Raw genomic sequence first — 21,058 nt, 5'->3', positions numbered from 1 at the left:
AGAAAAATCCAAAAAACCTAAAATTTTGACCTTGGGCCCCGAAAAAGTCCCTAAGCTCACATGGGACTGATGGGGACTTTTGACACTTTATTCCTTGTGGTAAACCTAAGGTCTCTACGAAGATTTGGCTCTGTCGGAATTTTCTTTATTTGATCACTATTTTTATGTCTAAAATGACTCCGGTCATATAGGAAGAGATATTTTTGTAAGAACTATAAAGAGTTTATTAGTCACTGGTTATTTTTATCACTATTAACAGGCGTCAAGTAACTTCCAGCTTTTGCGTGCCCAAAAGTTAAGATTACTCATAATATGCAGGTACTAGGGCAACATGTGGTCCGTTCTTTTGTAATCCAAATTGAAATTGATAAATATTTAAAATCTACTACGTTAGCACCTTGTGTAGGACACATAGATGCACCGTTGGTCTGGGGAAAAGTGTATGGAGTTAGAATAGACAATAGTCAGTAACACGCTTTCTTCTTATCCGCTCATTGAAGCGAAAAACAATAAACTGAGGTATTGGCAACTGGCAACACTACGTTACTTTTTAAATTGACTGAAGTTTTTACTTGGTCTGTGGGCAACACTGAAAGTGAGGCCGTAGCCCGTATTAAAAAAAAGCCAAAAAGCAATCAGCAAAAGTCACTGCAATAATTATTTTTTAATTTTCAGTGTGTCCTTACTGGAAGTTGTAAATAGATTTATAATAAAAAATCAAAGAAAGCTAACTTTTAAATCTTATAGTTATAGACAAGATGATGTGACTATCGATTGTGTAAAAAAGTGATGATTGAATATACAGTGTGTGCCTTGTGAAACAAAAAGCAATCGTCGCGTTCTATAGTACCCAACGCCATTTTGAGGCGAATTTTTGTATTGTAAGTGCCAGGTATTTCGCAATCTTTTAAATTTCGGCAGCAAAAGGAGTGTTTTGTGAAATAAAAATTGATTAATGAACGAAGAAAATAGGTGGGCGGCGACTCAGAACAACTTCTTGGTGACAAGTCGTACCGAACCTACATGTCCTGAGGTATGTTAAAATTATCATCGAAGTTTTATTAATTGGATTAGTTTTAGTTTAAACGGTTAATTAGGGAATTGTTCTATGTGACATATGTAAATTAGAATGGCCCACAAGTTTTGAATGTCGATTTAGTGGAAGGAAAACATGGCGATGTGTTATCGGGATCATTTCCGACTTGCAGATAGCGGTTGCCGAGGATGGCCCTAGGCGGCAAAAGCGTTCTAATTAACTGACGGACACTGCCGGCTCACAGCTGCCGCAATCTGTAAGTTACAACTGAAATTCTTTTCCTTCCGTAATAATGAGAAAATTATGAAAATTATGTTATCAAGTCTGAGATAAGAGATAATAGTGTTTTCGCGATTCCCACTGGTGTAAGGTTTATATTTGTCTGTGATATTGATAACTGATTGGATCTGTATTTTGAATTAAATTATATTAATAGAAAAACCTATCTGAAGAAAACTTTGGCATTGTTGTTAGGAAGACAAAAAATATATATTTAAAAAAATTGGGTTTAGTACTTCTGGTTGAAAAGAAAAGCAAAAGCAGTGTTGGCCTAATGGCTTCAGCCTGCCACTCTCATCTCAGAAGTTGTGCGTTCAATATCTAGCTATGTACAAATGGACATTCTATGTGCACATCTAACACTTGCTCATATGGTGAAGCAAAACAATTTGAGGAAAGGGGTATGTCTCTAAATAGAAAACTAATGATATGTCAGACAGAAGGCTCATCATCTACACAAACAATAATGTTCAAAGAAATGGATGTAATCTAATGCATGCTAATACTAGGGTTGTAGCACAACTGGATTATTATTATTATTACCTCAGTTAAACTTGACAGTGACTGACACTGATATGTTTCTTACTCCATTTAAGAGTGACACTTCTCTACTTTTTTATACTGTATATCTTAAACATCTGTCTTGCAGATAAAAATGCCTCGACCAGGCAGTCTCAAAGACCCTGATATAGCAGAATTATTCAGTAGACATGATCCTGAGAAGATCTTTGAAGATTTACGAGAAATTGGCCATGGATCCTTTGGTGCAGTGTACTATGCTCGCTGCAATCTCACTAAAGAGATTGTTGCCATTAAAAAGATGTCATATTTGGGAAAACAAAGTGAAGAAAAATGGCAAGATATTCTTAAAGAGATTAAGTATGTTTTAATAATAGTATTAACAAATTTTTTTGTATAAACATTTACTTAATACTGAGAATAAAATATGGCTTGTTCTAGGAACTTTCAAATATGAATGTTACATTATTATCTCAGTACTATTGAGTTTTACTTTGATTCTGATTATTCCAGTTTTTTGCCTTACATAATATGAATAATATAATATCTTTAATATTTTACTAGTAATTGTTTTAAATCTTGTACCAGTTGACAATAAAATAATATTTTTTAGATTTCTTAAGCAATTGGAGCATCCTAATACAATTGAATACAAGGGCTGTTACAAGAGGGAGCATACAGCATGGCTCGTGATGGAGTACTGTGTTGGCTCAGCTTCTGACATTATTGAGGTAGGTTTTATTGATTTTAACTGTATATTATTTTCATTTATTCATGTATACCTTAGTATTCTTCAAATGTGCTTATTTTAGGCTTTTATACTGCTTTGCTAGGCTTCTAACGGAAATTCGGCAAAATATTAACGTCAAAGTAATGTTTCGAGAATAACTTCGACAAATATACTACTAAGTTTAATTAACACAATTTTTTTTTTTATTTAATACATGAAGTCTTGATCTTGAGTTTGCTTTACAGCAATCATCAATGATATACTCATTGAGATACTTGCGTAAATAAAGACAATAGAGTGTAAACTCTATATAAGTTACACTGACGGGACTGCGAATTTACTTAATAGAGAGTTGTCTTTATATGGAAGGAAACATTTTATTGTATGGATAACAAAGCTAACCAACCAATGTCGACTAATTTCTTTAACTGAGAGTTTTGCGGAGTTTAATGTTATATTGAGTAAATGTTACATGTATTTAACACTGTTATTAGCTGAAGAAAATTGTGTAAACATACCATAAATGTCGCCATCACTTATGCAAAACAAGATATGCATAGAGAATATGTATGAGAAAATGTAACTATTGTTAAAGTTTTTGTAGCTTTTATTGATTAGTATGAAAAAGTTTACATGTCCGCGTGCTTTCGTTATTGTGTGCCATTCTGAGACAATTTTCTTTTCTAACGTCATCGGGAAATTCTTCGATATTTCTATGACCTTTTTTGACCCATTATAATCACTAATAATGACTTTTCTTCGTAAATACGTATAGCCTTATATTAAACTGTCTTAGTAAGTAAACTGCCTTTTTTTAAATATAAACGGAGATTTGCTTACTTTGCAAACACTCTTTAGTGTCAAAATCACTTTCGGTCCTTGACTATACGTATTATATAGATTTACAGTTTGGTTATTGCTTCTACTAATGAACTATGATTATGTGATACAGCTCAGTGACGAGTTTTATAATAGCTAGGGAGCTGATGAGGAAAATATCTATATGATTTGCTCATGTGGCAGACTTTTTTAATAGCGATAATAATACGATAAGGAATATTAAGGACCACGTCCTCCACCATAGAAGCAGTGCGTTGGACAGCACCTTATAACATTTGCTCGTGTCTGCCTTTAAGGCTGATGTTTAGAAACCTTGTCAATATCATAAATATAATCAAAAAATAAAAATATAATCAAAAAGGCAGACATCTAGGACTGAATTTTTTTTTTAAATCGAAGCTTGGACTGAATATTAAATTAATAAGGTTTACGAAATATTAATTGAAATAAATAATGTATACACACACGCATACCCGCTTTTCCTCAGAATCGCGGACTACAACGTACTGTAATTGGTTAAAGTCAGTAAGTAAAATGTCCGCCGATTTTTTTGGTATCTTGGGGTCTAGTTAATAGAATGGAGAATGAATTTATTTGAATGAATTTCAGCTACGAGATGATTTTAAATGATTTAATAGAGCTTTTTTTACACGTTTAAATTGTGATAATACAGAGATAGGATTTTTAATAATTTGTCTCCCTTATAGATTTTTTGCGTTATCTAAATGGTATTAACAATTTACCTCAGAGGCAGACACGACACAATGATTTAGTATAAATTTTTTATATAAATTTAAACCCCTGTAGCTTAAAAACGCAGCAAGGTACGACCTTAAGTGAGCAAGAAAATGTTGTTTAATTGGTCCCAAGTAAAATTCCTATTATAAGCAAATCTCTAGCTATAATGTGGTACATTTAAGTTTAATATTTTTACTCTTAATTTTTTGAGATACTGTAAGCATGTAAGTATTTATTAACTCTATAAAAGAGTTTCACACACTTAACTTTAAATGTAGTGTAGTTATCACAAGATTACATTGATTTCATTGTGAATAACAAGGTCCAATAGAATAAAAACTGTTTTTATATCAAAACACTTTTAATTTTGTGTTTTTAATTGAAATTATATTAGGTTTGGCTTACTTAAAGGAAAAAATGTGTTCCCCTATACAGAATTGGCCACAAGTGTTTACGATCTACTTTAATTAGTTGTAATAATGTCTCAAGGCAACATTATTGAGATATTTGTTTTATCACCTTTTTTCTCTGATTTAATCTTTTGATTGTTATTTAAGTTTTCAGTGATATAGACAGAAATAGATCTTACCAACGTCTAACTTAAACCTTAGGACTTATATCTGTCATATCAACTATATATTGTCTGCGGAATTGTCACAAACCTGTTGAAAAAGTTTTGATTATAGAAAAAAGTAAATGAAATTCCTTAATATATACAGACCACACAGCTACTAACACAAGCTAATTTGTTATAGAAAGCCTTTGACAGACGTAAAGTAAAAGCCATTTCAATTTTCACATTAATATATATAAATTACGTGTCACTTTGTTTGTCCGCTATGGACTCCTAAACTACCGAACCGATATCAATCAAATTTGCACACCGTGTGCAGTTTGCTTACATCTCAATTTGTACCCGCAATATTATTTTATTGCAAAATATTTGTTTATTATTTGATAGTCACAATTCTAACAGATGGCGCTGTGTTGAAATTACCAACGTTTCACATAAGCTACAAGTTAATGGCATAACCACCTATAAAGCATGGTGGTCCCCATGACTGGTGTTCTCCTACCGTTTCCCTTGAATAGTTTGCTACTCAAAAACCTTAGCCACAGCAACGCTTGGCCGGTCTGCTAGTATAATATAATACAGAATTCAAACAGAATAACAGCGGACCGGCTTGTCCCGAATAAGCGATCACTACTATTTTTAATAATTTTGATTGTCCAGTGCTTATAAAATTATGATTAATGAAGATAATGTTCTCTTAATTGTTTTTTGTGTTAAATTGTTCAAACATAAATCTATAACAATAATTTTCGGCTTATATAATGCATTAGCTTGCGACAGCTTTGACTGTGAGATTTATGGTTAGAAGATACTTGATTTCAACGTAAAATTTTGTTTGTATGTTAAATTAATATAATTTTATTATTTTTTGATCCGAGTATTCGCAGGATACCGAACGGATTATTTATTATTATTCTTGTTATTTTTAGTAACTTATTTTAAACTAGTCAGTCACAAACAATGCTCAAATTTTTTTCTAATATCAGTCCTAATGCTCAAACAAAACATTCAACTTAAAATTTATTTTCCTAATGTACAATATTAGTTGTAATTGCAAAACCTACCTTACAAATATATAATCTGTCTACTAGACGCTTTACAAAAGTTTTTTGTTACAGGTACACAAGCGACCACTACGCGAAGAAGAAATAGCTGCAATATGTGAGGGGGTAGTATGTGGTTTATCTTACCTACACAGCCTCGGTCGAATACATCGTGACATCAAAGCGGGAAATATTCTTCTTACGGAGAATGGAACTGTTAAGCTCGCTGACTTTGGAAGCGCCAGTATTAAATGCCCGGCCAATAGTTTTGTAGGCACGCCCTACTGGATGGCCCCAGAAGTTATTTTAGCCATGGATGAGGGGCAGTATGATGGAAAAGTGAGTTTGAATTATTGTTTTAAGGTGTATCTTCATTATCAATCTTTTTTTTTCTATTTAATAGATGCCATTTATATAATATTAATATTTAGCGCTCAATCTCCACTCTCAATATAACCCATACACACAAATATAATTGGCTGAGCGAAAAGGTGTAAGGTGAAGGCGCGGCGCAGGCGCAGAGCCGGCGTGGAACAGATAAGGCACGGATGCGACCTCAATTATATCAAAGAGGCGAAGAGACGGCACAAAGAGTCATTACGCAGGCTGACTTTATCATGATAGCATGTCTTCCTCTGCAGATGACGAAGATGCAAAATTCCACTCTAGTCGCGACTGCTAGCGACGCGGAACAGGCGACGAAACGACGTGCCTGTGCCACGCCGCTTGAGTATAAGTAACAACGTGCCGCTTACGTACATTTTGTATTGACGCGTTTTGAAGCGGCAAGATGCCTGCGCCGCGCCTTCACCTTACGCCTTTTCTGTGTGTTTCGCGCCTTAAGGAAAAATTATCAGGGAATCGGAGATCTCAAGTTAAGATCCGTTACGGCTTGTAGTACAATACAATTAATGTTTAGTTATTTTATACACTTTCCAATTCATGGATGAGGTACAGTTTTGAGGAAGGATAAAATGTTTTGCATTTTTCCAGGTGGATGTATGGTCACTTGGTATAACATGTATCGAGTTGGCGGAGAGAAAACCGCCATATTTTAATATGAACGCGATGTCAGCACTTTATCACATTGCGCAGAATGACTCCCCAGCTCTGTCGGTGAGTAGACAATATTTAATCTTTCTGACCTCATATACGATCATATCTTCTAAAGTGGTATCAGTGTTAACATTATTTATTATAATTATTATTTAAATTGAATTTACAATTAAAAACTATGTCGACCTGACACGCCAGATCATTTTTGTTTTCATTTAATTTGAAGTCATTGAACTTTAATTAATTTATATAAAATTTAGACTAGACTAGTGTTATGAATATTGGAGGAATATTCAAAGAAATAAAAGTAGTGAAAAGTTTTGGTTAGAATAAAAAATATCATACTGAATGTGAGTACTTTTAAAATATACATATTTACTTTTAAGTTAATTTTCTGTAGATAAAATGTAAGATAGTATTTTTTGAAATTAAAAAGAAAACTTGTGCTGGAAACAATTCATCCAATATATGCAAAATACAAAATATGTCGCTACTTGTGCTTATAATTACAAAGTGCCATTCCGTAGGTATTACAAACACATTGATACTATGATTGTACCGGTGTCTTGTTGTGAGCGAATAAATACTATATTTTTTAAGTAAACTTTTCCCTTTTCCAGGCACCGGAATGGACGGACACATTCCGCTACTTCGTCGAGGCGTGTCTTCAAAAGAATGCTCAAGACAGGCCATCTTCCACCAGGCTTCTTTCGCATCCTTATATTACGAGGCCACGTTCACCAACTGTCCTGGTTGACTTGATTCAAAGGACAAAAGCCGCTGTAAGGGATTTAGATAACCTGAACTACCGCAAGATGAAGAAGATTCTCATGGTTGATGGAGATAATGAGAGTGCAATAGGTGAGTTTGATGAAGTCCTTCCTATCGACTCTAAAACATTCTCCAGTTAGTGGAAGAAAAATATAATCTTTATTATGAACATTTTGGTGAAAACGTCGATTGTATGTCTTCATCCCACACACTTGTTAATTTCCAAATACAGATTTTAACTTATGTGTGTTTGGGAAGTGTAATATAAATTTAATTTTAAGACATACTTTCTGTCTATAAACAATGTATATAAAAAGGTAATTCAGTTAGGAATCATGAGAACAGTGTTGGCTTCAGCGTGCGGCTCTTATCCCTGAGGTCGTAGGTTCGATCCCCGGCTGTGCACCAATGGACTTTCTTTCTATGTGCGCATTTAACATTCGCTCGAACGGTGAAGGAACCGACATGTCTTAGACCCAAAAAGTCGACGGCGTGTGTCAGGCACTGGAGGCTGATCACCTATTAGATTAAAAAAAATATCATAAAACAGATTCAGAAATCTGAGGCGAAGACCTAAAGAGGTTGTAGCGCCACTGATTTTTTTTAAAATTCATTTAGGATGAATCTTGGTTAAGAGACTTATTGTATGTCTAGCAAAACTTAAATTTATTTTACCTTGTATATTTAACTTAACAAAGCTTTTTACCATTTTGTAAATTAATATTTAAAATTATCAGGAGACAGTGAAGAAACGCCTGAGGAGCCATCGGGTGGTGATAGTTCCAAGTCAAACTCTGCTACATCGGAGCATAGTGCGGCAGGTGCCTCCAGCCAGAGCTCATCCTCCGGTAGTCTTAGGAGAAGACCTCATGCTGTAAGTACTTCAAATAACACCTAATAGAGTGGAAGTCTTAAATATTTATTTGCACAAGCCTGTTTTATCTATATCAAAACGATGACAGACAAAATGTCTAACCGAACACTCTTTCTTTATTTAGAATTTGCTTTGTAAATAAAATTAATATTATTTTTACATATTAATATTTTTTAGATGAACGCGAATCATCAGAATCAACAACAGCCTGTGTATCAGCAATATAATCACCAACCATGTCATCAATCGAGGTACCTTTTTATTCTTGGAAGAGCATGCCATTATACAGTATGTAACAAAAACCAGTTAAATATATTTTCTCATGAAGTTAATAACGTATTAAAAATGTTAGAATTTATGAAAGTTTTGTGAGGATTTAGAATTTTTAAATTACATTTATTATCTGGAAAGTTCTTTTTACATTCTGTATTACAGCTTTTTGCTTTCTTATTTCTCTATACGGTAGTTCTAGATGTATATCTCTAGCTTTTTCTTCTAATAGGCTAGTTGACATTTTTATTTTATACCTTACGCGTAAATGGTTTAAAGACAAACATACCAAATTTACTAGATCGAATGCAACACAAGATCACACACAGTTTTTCAATTATATTCTTAATGTTTGTACAAAATATGTAATATAATTTACCGCATTTAAAAAATTGTATTTATTAAATTTTAAAATAGATAAATTAACGAAATTATCGTAGGAAATTAGGGTCTTAAGTTCGGAGCATTGATAGCTTACATTATTTTTTACTATTATTTGTCGTACATTTAAATGTCAACCAGTCTACAGACGCTTGCGACCGCACCTCTCGCACTAGTAACGTATTTCCTTACAGAGCACGTACAATCGCACGCAAACGCGCACGTAAATGGTATAATTCATGTTGGTGTGTACGCAGAGACGATTCGGCCGACGACTACGTCAATCGCGAAGTGCTTCGGGACTACGCTAATCGCGATTCCCTCGGCGATGAGGGTTATAGCGATGACTACGCGAATAGAGAGGCTATTAGGGAAGCCCAACGCGAGAGGGAGAGGGAGAGGCAGGCGAACGAGTATCGGGAGTACGTGAATGCGCCGTCCACGTGGCACGACACGGGAGATGATAACCGCAACACGCAGCGGCGGCAGACGCATAGGGGTGAGTTTTTCTTGTGGTGAATATATCATTTTGCATAGGTAAGAGTCGATATCTCATGATGAGAGTGGAAGTTCTCTTGGTTCGGATACTAACATAGCCTATGTACAAATACAAAGGTTTTAGATATTCTGATTTAAATAGTGTTTTCGTTCTTCATACATACGTATATAGGTAAGACACCTAGCTTTAGCATTTAGCGTGTCTCTTTGGTTGCCATTTATATCTCCAGAAATGGGGACGATGAGAGGACACACTTGTTATTAAAACAAACTCCAAAGGAATCTTCGAATAGACGCAAGATTTGATTTAAAATTAAATATTTCGTTTTATACAATATTTATAATGATCGAATAAGCTAACAACTTTCACTTGACATTTAAATTGAAAGGATGTTATACGTAGTTGAAGGCCTAAAGTAGCTAAACTGTTCCGACAGGATTTGAAATACGGGATGTGGCTATTATGTAAAAATTACATACGATAATAACACGCATAAAATCTACCTAATGCCAATAATATCAATTTATTCAATGAAATACGTTGTTTCATATTAAGAATTGCTTAAAATCAGGAACTAAAATCGTATCTTTCAAAACCGCCTACCATTCTAAATATTTGTACCAAAAATATTGACTGTAAAGAAATTTGTGTTTATGTGAACTTATATTTTACTTGATCCTTGGAGAATAAGACAATTATTTTCTATTCAGGAGTTAGTAATAACGTGTCTGCGGCAATATCGTTGATATCGGAACACGGCGCAAATAACTTCGCAACGATACGGACTACCAGTATTGTTACCAAACAACAGAAGGAACATAATCAGGTAATTTTATTCATAATGGAAGAGTTAAGTGTGTTATATTTAGAAACGTTATTAACGTAATTCACGCTGAACAAATTTTATAGAAAACAATAGTCAAAACCTAGGCCGAGGTTCGAAATAGAGCAATTTTTTTTAATAACTGGTTTGGGTATATATGTTGTGAATAACCCAATACGAATTATTACCGAATACTAATAATGGTATCATACATTTTGAACTTTATTTATGTTTTATATTCTGGTTTAGACTCTTACACGTGATCATGCATACCTTTAATAGTTAATAAATGTTTTGTCACTCTTATTTCTTTACAATGGATACACTAAAAATTAATACAATAGCTTACCAAGGCTTTAGGAACGATTTTGTATAATTTATAATTTTAATTATAGATTTGAGAAATGTTATGATATTTTGTTATTTTAAGAACACTGTTACGTCATAGTAATTAGACAGTAATTTTGATACTTAATATGAAAAATAAAATGCCGGGTAGCAAAGAGTTTCGCCGTTTCTCTTTCATAGATTATAAGTTACTATTTTATTCATATCAAAAGAATCCTAAGCATGTCATTCAACAAAAATGATTTTTAGCCCATTACGTATTTTAGTTATGTTCCCAAATTAATTAAATATTGTATGTTTATTACAGGAGATGCATGAACAAATGTCAGGCTACAAGCGCATGCGTCGTGAGCATCAAGCTGCTCTCTTGAAGCTCGAAGAGCGATGCAAGGCAGACGTAGATGCTCACAAGGCGCAATTGGATCGGGAATACGATGCCTTGTTGCAACAGCTCTCTAGAGATCTAGAACGATTGCAGGTATGGGAGAAACAGTTAACGTATTTATGTACGATTATAATTACGATTGTCGGGTAAACGAGTATGCAGTTATTTTTTTAAAAGAGCTGAAGCTCCATGCTCTGACATAGTGTTAAAAGTATTAAACGCTTTAAAGAGCGTACCAATTATTAAAAGGCCGGCAACGCACTCGCGAGCCCTCTGGCATTGAGTGTCCATGGGTGGCGGTATCACTTAACATCAGGTGAGCCTCCTGCCCGTTTGCCCCCCGTGTTATAGAAAAAAAAGTATTAAAAATCTTACATCTCCTCCCTGGTTGGGCTAATACTAAAAATTATCATACAAATATTTGATGTAAATATTTGTTACAAGTTCATGGCTAATAAACATATTAATAGTGTATAAACAAAACGACACAACAAAATATTGTGCGTCACATCCACCATAGCGATTCCATCTAGAGCCAACCTTTTTTCTATAAATTTATAAACCTCTCTCTTTTTAGACTAAACACGTGCAAGAACTGGAGCGTAAGCAAAAACAGAATGCAGCTGCCGAGAAGAAATTGGTAAAAGACATCACGGCGCGCCAGGAGCAAGACAAGAAGGCCTTCGAAGCGCAACGCAAGAAGGAGTACAAGGCCAACAAGGAGAGGTGGAAAAAGGAACTCAGTATGGATGACGCGACGCCTAAGAGACAGCGAGATGCGACCTTACAGTGAGTATTATATGGCACTAGAAATATTCATACTACGGAAATGAGTGAATTGGCAATTCAGTTTTTCATAATAAATGTGTGATGTAATATCTGTAACAGTAGGGTAAGGAATATTGCACTACTACACATACGTTCATTGCAAATTATTATTCTTAAATTCTAAATACCTATTCTTTCAAGTAAAATTTATCAGTTTTCTCGGTAATTCAAAAATATATATATATATATTGCCTGATTTTAAATTAACTATCACTTCAAATACAAATATCTCAAAAACTTAAAGTCATATCGAGATAACCCGTAATAATATTATTATATCTTTTCAATCAAGCGCATTAGACTTAAAATTTCATCGGAACCAATTTTAATATTTTTGAGAATTGATTTCATTATTGAAGTTGAACTTCTTTTCGCACGTAAGGGAAAAATTATGAGAGTAAATTTTTACGATGCGCGCGCACACCGTCACAAAAAACCGACACCTTGAATATCTGTTCAAACGTTGATAGAACAGTCTGGGCCGCTAGTTGGCGCTTGTTCTGTTTTATCGACAAGTTGCATTGTCTGTCATGGCGTAGAGTTTTTCAGAGTCGTGTTAATTAAAACCAAAATAATTATTTCTATACGAGAAAACCCGTCCGAATGTGATAAAAACATAATGTTTATTGTAAAATATCATTATATCACCATTAAAATGGACAAGAAAAATGCAATTCAAAGAGGGAAACGTCCCTCTAAAGTGCTCGAAGAAAATGATTAGGCCAAAAAAGTATAACTTCTAACGCATGTACATAAGTACACACACGTTTTTTTCTTCAATTACTTTTATTATTACAGATCGCAGAAGGATAACATGAAGCAAGCAGAAGCTGCCGACGAGGCCCGAATGGTGCGCTCTCAGCGGGAGTACCTCGAGCTGGAGCTTCGTCGGTACAAGCGTCGGCGCATGCTGGCTCTGCACCACAAGGAGCAGGAACTGCTCAGAGAGGTTAGTTCTACATTTATCAAATTAGATTTTTAAAGAAATATACGTGTCAGTCATGTACAGAAATTCAAATAATATTTATTATATTTTGTAGGAACTAAATAAGCGCCAACATCAGCTAGAGCAAGCGCACGCAATGCTTCTACGTCACCATGAGAAGACGCAAGAGTTGGAATATAGGCAACAAAAGGGTGTTCATGCTTTGAGGTGAGGATATCATAACAAATTTAATTACAACATTTTGTGTTGTATGGGTTTATATTTTTTTGAACAAATACAGAACAGATTTTTGTTTGCATCAAAATATTGTTCTATTTGCAATAGAAATATAAGGTTTTTTAATTAAATTACTTTTCTGAAAAACTTATTTTTGTACGCTCTCGTGTATTTTTAATAGTTTAATTAATTTCCGAAAAAGTTGTTTTGTTATTTACTTTAACTTAGTGCCCTATTTGGTGATATTACAGAGAGGAACAGTTATCAAACCAACACGCAACGGAACTTGCGAACCAGCGTGATTACATGCAGCGAGCGGAATACGAACTACGCAAGAAGCATGCGCTGCAGCTCAAACAACAACCCAAGAGTCTTAAGGTAGGATTTTTTTATTGTTTATTTATAAAAAAACTATATGCATTTTGTTGGAAGTACAAAACAATCAGTAAAGTTAAATTATTAGAAGGCCCTGTCGCCAAAATGCGATCTCGTCTAGGAAATCTGAAGAACTTGAAAGAAAATTGAACTATACTCTGATTTTAAATTCCGTAGATGTCTGACGTTTTATAAAAGTTGCTGGTAAATCTTAATATTTACTTACTCAAGTGACCTAATACAAAAATAACAAATATTTCAATATCACGAATAATATATCGAATTAACTTTAATTACTTTATTTTATAAGTGCTGTGCTCATGTTGAGCTGTCAGATGTTGACTCGTATTGAAATTGAAAAATAGACCAAACAGGTTTGTCAACTCTGAAATGTCAAAAAATTATGGCTGTCAGAATTCTACGGAATTAAAAATTAGAGTATCGTAGTATTAAAAAATTTATATTAACATTAATAATTATATTTTCAGCAAAAAGAAATGCAGATCCGAAAGCAATTCCGAGAGACATGCAAAATACAGACGCGTCAGTACAAAGCTCTCAAGGCGCAGATATTACAGACGACGCCAAAGGTATATATTTATTACATTTTAAATAACTCATCCACATTTGACAGAATATTTCATTATTAGTTCTTTTTAAATTTTGCCAAGGTATGTACTAAAATATGAATCCCAATGAAAAGTATATATTATATCTATATAGTATATAACTTGTCTATTTACAATGTTTAAATTGTATTGATTTTTTAACTGTGAAATAAAATTGTTGCAAATCAGAGAAATAATAATTAATTCTAGTTCCATAATGGTCAGACAAACACAAACTAACAAATTAAGTGCAATGTGTTTGCTGTTTAATAATAAATAATAGTAGTTTAATCTTTTTTGTCCCGTAAAATTGACCCGGCATACTCTAAATGTAACTTATCATTCCAGGAACAACAGAAAGAGGTGATCAAATCCCTGAAAGACGAGAAACGACGCAAGCTGGTGTTGTTGGGAGAGCAATACGACCAGAGTATTAGTGAGATGCTGCAAAAGCAGACTGTGCGACTCGATGAGAGCCAAATGGTTAGCATTTTATTTATTTATATTAATTACTTTTCACGATTTTCAACCTAAATATCTTTCATCAATAAAAGATCAAACAAATTTTATCAATAAAAGACAATACTATGAAATATCTTTCTTTAAGACATATGAACATTATGTTCATAAATTTCTTGGGTGTAACTTGGCAAGTGGTTGACTTGAACAAGTTTGTAGGAAACTATAGCCAAGTTTAAATTTAATATAAGACGGCTTTGTAATTTGCTCAGCCTCCAGCCTCCATTATTTAATCTAATAATCTCTGTACGAGCCGATACTGTACATTTTTCTCATGCAAGTAATCTTAGTTTTATAAGTGAAGCGATTACGTAAATCGCCGGTGTAACGCCCCGAAAATAAAGCCAAACGTAGGCGCTCAGGCATGGTAAATCGCGCATATATATCGATATTTATTTAAAAAAATTAAGCAGTTTAAAAAACTCCTTAAGAAAATTTGTTTAGAGGGCCTTGTTGCTATGAATGTGTGGAGGGTGTTCCGTTTAAATTCAAAACCTTTATTTTTATATTGTCAGATGGAGTGTCAGCAGCTCAAGATGCAGCTTGAGCATGAGTTAGACATGTTGAGTGCTTACCAGAGTAAGAGCAAGATGCAGGCAGAAGCACAGCGCAACAGGGAGAGACGGGAACTCGAAGAGAGAGTCGCCGTGAGACACGCCTTGTTGGAGCAAAAGGTTTAACATGGCCCCTCTGTTATGAATATCTTACTGTTTGAGTCTAAATGATTACTTACTTTTTGTTAATTCAGCTTTAGGTCAAATCTAACTGTGGTATTCTTAAACTAGTTTCATTTGTAAAAGCCATTACAGATTAATAAAAAAATATCGACAATATTTTTTAACCATAACACAAAATGGCTCTGTCAATACTTGTCACTTAACTAATTCGGTATTTTAAATATTTGATGATCTAAAATCTATTCTAGATGGAGTCTGAGTGTGCGCAGTTCCTAGCAGAGCGCGGTGAGCGCACGCGCATGTTGCACGAGCGTCACGAGAGGGAACTTGAACAGTTTGACAGCGAGAGCGCTCGTCTTGGCTTCAGGTAAATTCATCATTAATTGATATAAATACTACATTAAAAACAAATATGTGTTTCTTTCAAATTACCGAAACTCTAATAACAGTTAGTAATGGTTATATAAAAGTTAACATTTCTAATTTTTTGGCGTTCCTTCTCAGTTGTAGCTATAATTTAGTTTAGTTTAAAAAATAAATGAGACTGGTTTTTACGTATATAAGAATCGAGACTTAGCGCGAACCATGACTGTTTGTATGTAAAAAATTCAATACGTTTTTGACGTGCGGAAGTCATACTTAGGGCTAAGTCTCGATATTTAATCTTACCCTAAGTACACTAAAAATAACATATGTTCCCCTTCCTCAGTGCAATGGCAATAGCAGAAGGCAGCCGAGAGGGTTACGGTGAAGAAGAGCAGTCTCTTTCGGGTTCGATGCTCTCCCTCGCGCACAGCAACTCTTCAGCCAGCTTCCCGGCCGGATCGCTGTAAACTGAGACTGTTACACCCTTTAGATAGATAATACTTGCCTCTAGCTTCAGAATTCCCAAATCCTAACAGTGGGAACTCACCGGATAACCTATAAATGCGAAAGTTAAACTTTAAGCTTAAACTAGACTTTATTCGGAATCTTGAAAGACAATCGTAGAAGTCGCAGCTCAAGTTTTTAAATATTCAAAGGGAGTCAATTGTCTCAAATTCCTTTCGCATTTCGTTCCGTTGCTACACAACCATACAGGGTTATAACGGTATTATTAACTATAACTATAAGTGCAACGGTAAATTTTCGGTTCCAATTAACAACTTACGGCAGGTAAGTTCAGTTGATTGGATAGGAAGCTTTTGTTATAAGCCCTCCCGTTTCTCAAATATTGAAGGGTAGTAAAACATTATTTGTGGTTTAAATACTATTTTGAACGATTTTAATAACTCGGTAGTATGTCATAATATGTTATAATTCTCATCTATGCTCTAATTTTAAAAGAAAGATGATCTATAATTGTTACACGCGTAGAAATCTAAAAGTCTAGAGTTTGTGTAACTAAACTTTCTTTATTATAAAACTTGTCACAGATTTATAACCGTTAAAATGTAGTGCATGTTTAATTTTAGAAGCACAAGTTGCTCATTGCCATAGCGTGCCAAAGTTCAGATAATTGTACCTACCCTTCTTTTTTTGAGATTTTGAAACTACCTTCATAATTTTGTAAATTTTATTTGTCTTCCAAAAATCGTCAGTATTTAAATTTCGGGGGCTTCTTAAGTTAACAGAATTTTTTTTGTGGATCGGTCGCTTTTGACGATGTTTTGTATTTTTTTTCGAGTTTAATTAGGATTGTTTACTGTTACGTCTTTGTATATTAGTGTGATGGATGACGTGAAAATGACGCTTTTAGTAATTTTAAATCGGCTTCGTCGATCTAGGCTTAATATAACATAGTCAATTGATGATAATTTTGGATTATGGCGAACCATCGATATTGCACGCGGATCAAAATTGCACCGTCCAACTATAAATCACTAGAACAACGAAGCCGGAATTGCTCGGCCGTTGAGCAACAAATTGAATTTTCTTTACTCTATGATATATTCTAACATCAAAATGTCAAATACTGAATTTTTAATACAAATGTCTCTCAACAATTTCTGCTCTTGACATTGTTGTAATAGTTCTCTCAATCGTGTGTTTAGCCCCATAGTTTTAGCCTTTTCACGTGATGGTATTCGCAAAGGGCTATTATGGCATAATTTAACATTGGGTGATGACAATGAACAAATAGTCAAACAGAGAGTCGGAAAATCGTTAAAAACTTGCCACATACAAAACTGACAATATACATCCAGTGGTCTCACGATCTTTTTGGAATGTTGTACGCTTAAGTTTGACAAAAGGCATTATAAGTTAGGCGCCCGCGTCCCGCGTTATCTAGATAGTCAAAATTTTAAATTCATATCATTAGTTTACTTTAGGTACAATTCTCGGACTGATTTCTTTGGCCTATTCAGTTTTTAGACAATTTTTTATCGAGCACAGGTGCTGTGTTACTGCCATTTATCCTACAAAAGAGTATCCGAGCATATTTTTGTCTTTTCGGACATGTTTTGTAAATAACTAGAAATTCGCCTTACGGGTCGCGGGCGGCGTCTGTACATAAAGAACAATAATATATAATAATTAACTTTAGATAGAGTAAGGTGCGCGTATGTTTGTGTACAATGAAAGTACGATGTGCTATTTCCTAGAGGTGTAGAGACACCTAAGCTTACCAGTCATGTATAGACGACTATTTAATTTAACGCCGATTTTAGTCATAAATACCCAAATTTAGTTAATATGTTTATCACATTTGTAAGCATCACACGATGTGATAATGTCTTATTTGAGTCTGTTAGTATTAATTTCTATACGAGAGGTATATTGTGTACATGTTGTATTTAAGCGTTTATCGCAGTGCATATGTTGTGTAGCCCCAAACCCCACTGACCAATAAATGACAATAATCAGCCTAACTTTGTGGTCATCTTGTCTCTTATGGAAAGTCCTACAGAGTGCAGTGGTGGTCCCTTACGTCAACACCACTTGAATGATTATTAGCGAAATCGAGTCCAGTGATTTTTGGTAGTTTTGAGAATTTCACGGCCATCATTGTACTCTCCGAGGTGTTAGAAGCACGACGGAATTGATTTGCGAGGTGTCGGCTTGCGCGATAGTTGGTCGGTATTTGTAGTTAGGCTTTCGCTATCGGCTTCGCGTGCGAGTGCATTTAGACGTGCACGAAGTAATTTTAAAACGCACGTAGGCAAATGCGTACCTCCATTCCCTTCCCCACCACTGCTGTCTTAGATTTAGATCTACATCACTGTCTGAGCGACAAATTAATTATAGAAGTACCAAACTTGTAGTTAGCGTTCACGTATTATGTACATTGTAACTAATTTTTTTATATTTTACCATTGTATAGACCACGGACAGGTAGGTAGCAATATTAAGTACTAGGTGCGACAAGGTGCGGGCCATTGTGACGGACGTGTGCGCTCGACCTCTAGCACCGTTGTTTTTTTTGTTATATATTTAAATAACACAATCGACTTGTAGGTTTAATAATTATTATCAATAATTACTATATTGTAATATAATCTTATTAATGAAAAAATCAAACTGAAAATAAATAATAGAAATAAAAATTGTTTTCTTTTTTTTATTCCTTACCTATGACCATACCAGACAACTTAACTATCAGAAATCATTAATTTACACACTGTGGATGTTGTAACACTTACTTGATCGTGGCAGAAATCTACCCTAATAGTTAGGATGCTTTATTGCCTTTGATGGATTTCAAGAACCATCACGCATTAAGAAACGTACTAAATATCTTAAGCTTTCATAAATGGTTTTGTTAAGGAAGCGTTGAAATCCACATTGCAAGCATTTGTTTTTACACTAAATCTATATAGAAAAGAATAAAACGCCATGTACTTGTAAACATACTTTAATGACAAGATGATTTTCACAAAAATATTCTTTCTTACAAACATCTAATAACTGTATAAATAGATAAGAAATTTCTGCTTATTTCAAGTTGATAGGATTTGCGACAAATAAAAATATATTCACATTGAAGTAGGTACATATATATTAATAAATATTTATATATCCTATTAATTTGTTCTAAAGTTTAACATTAATTAAAGGTCTTAATTTTGTAACATGGAAGCTCACACAAAATATACACCGAGAAGACAGCTCACAGAGAAGGGTCATAGCACACGGACGACTTATGACGTTTAAAAACGCAACGCATACAACTTTTCACTTACGTTAATAAATAGCCAGGGAATTAGAAAAAAATATTAGGTCCTTAAATATGATTGAAATCATATGAAATTGGCGTTATTTCGTACTGGCCACTTTGACCTCAAAAATATCCTCTTTGGTTAGGAATTCCAAATTCTTTTTTTATAGCTATTTACTCTGTCTATGGCCAGCTTAAATGTTAACCGAGTAGGTTGACATTGTCTTCGATTTCCGCGAGCACTCCAATTGTAAAGTAAAAACTTTCTAAACGGATATAAACGCCTCTAGACTGACCAAGATTGCTGAAAAATCCTGAAAAAAATGATGTGATACGAAAATATGTCGACGCCAGTCAACAGTGTGCTATGAGCTAGAAACTATACTATAGTATTCAGAATATAAATTAAACAGTCGATCAGTATCATTAAATGATGAGACAATTTATACGCTCACTTTACACAGAAGTTTTAGATTTTCGTTTTAAGGTACATTCAAATAGATAAAAAATTCGTAAGCATTTCTTCAATTACGTTGAAGTTCGGAATGTGCGGATCTGCGTAATCACAATATAATTAAAGCTAATAATATAGGTACATAGTATTATTTAATAATAAGCATAATACACAACGGGTATCGGATTAAAGCATCTTAAATTTTGCCAATAATAACGACTTAAATTAATGAAGATTCCTGATTATCCAAAGAATCCTATTTCTCGTTTGTTATATTACACGATCGTAGAATGAGTTTTCAATTCATGATACGTAAATACGAGTATTTTGTCCCTAAAGCATCTGTTTTACGAAAATTAATACGCAGTCAATAAAATATGTTAATCAAAACATTGTAGAGTTTTATGCATAATACTAGTGTAAAAAAATTTAGAAGCGAATTAACAAAGTTACACTTATCCTATTTTGCATCATAAAAATAATTAGATAATTATATGTATTAAATATCCGGACGAAGTACCACACATGGACCACGCGCAACAACAAATTGCGTCGCAAAATAAAATATAGTGTTGCCACTGTTCGGGGTTTTAAATGTAATTTATGAATATTACTTTTTTTTAATAATTTGAGATAACAGTTCTTCGATTAGCTGATGGAGCCACAAATACTAGACTAGAACCCAGAACCTTAGTGTGACAATGAACAAGCCAAATTCGCATTTGTGAATGTGGCGCGTCGTCCGCACCTGGCGACACTTAAATAACATCGAAACAGTTCTAATGAGGTGTCATCTTCAGAAAGAGGTAGAACATCATTAAATTTAATAATTGTATTCAAATTCAGTATTTCTACAAGTATAGTGAATTGAGTTAACTTACTAAATTCTAGTGCGATTATATTTCATACAAATTTACTTTTCATGACAGTTGATATTATTTTAATGTAACATAACACACGTTTTTGTTAATTCTTCAAGATCGCGCAATGCAAAATAAGGCATAAATGTAAATAATTTACAAAAAAATATATTTAAAATAACGTATTTATATATTTAATACGTTTTTATCTATTTTTTTTATTTTTACCTTTGAAATATTTTGCTTATTTATCATTCGTCATCGTCGACTG

At 33.9% G+C, this 21,058-nt stretch overlaps 1 protein-coding gene across 3 annotated transcripts; it reads left to right on the top strand.

Annotated features, from left to right (window-relative positions):
• Positions 1 to 604: 604 nt before the first annotated feature.
• On the top strand, positions 605 to 17,107 carry LOC125053670 (serine/threonine-protein kinase Tao). Of its 3 annotated transcripts, XM_047655154.1 has the most exons (21): positions 605 to 1,033; positions 1,209 to 1,292; positions 1,965 to 2,194; positions 2,448 to 2,565; positions 5,835 to 6,098; positions 6,753 to 6,875; positions 7,436 to 7,676; positions 8,324 to 8,460; positions 8,638 to 8,711; positions 9,306 to 9,610; positions 10,321 to 10,436; positions 11,089 to 11,259; positions 11,744 to 11,955; positions 12,793 to 12,943; positions 13,035 to 13,147; positions 13,408 to 13,534; positions 14,020 to 14,121; positions 14,488 to 14,622; positions 15,174 to 15,332; positions 15,584 to 15,702; positions 16,045 to 17,107. In XM_047655154.1, the coding sequence occupies exons 3-21, from the start codon at positions 1,971 to 1,973 to the stop codon at positions 16,166 to 16,168; spliced, it is 3,015 nt and encodes a 1,004-aa protein (XP_047511110.1). In that variant the 5' UTR covers positions 605 to 1,033; positions 1,209 to 1,292; positions 1,965 to 1,970; the 3' UTR covers positions 16,169 to 17,107. The 3 variants fall into 3 exon arrangements, with proteins under 3 accessions (XP_047511110.1, XP_047511109.1, XP_047511108.1); XM_047655153.1 differs by lacking the exon at positions 1,209 to 1,292 and having other exon boundaries at positions 9,369 to 9,610; XM_047655152.1 differs by lacking the exon at positions 1,209 to 1,292.
• Positions 17,108 to 21,058: the final 3,951 nt, after the last annotated feature.

Source organism: Pieris napi, chromosome 11 (assembly GCF_905475465.1).
Source record: "Pieris napi chromosome 11, ilPieNapi1.2, whole genome shotgun sequence".
In the NCBI taxonomy this organism is placed as follows: domain Eukaryota; kingdom Metazoa; phylum Arthropoda; class Insecta; order Lepidoptera; family Pieridae; genus Pieris; species Pieris napi.
Note: the sequence above shows the minus strand (reverse complement) of the source record. Positions and strands in the feature narration are given on the sequence as shown.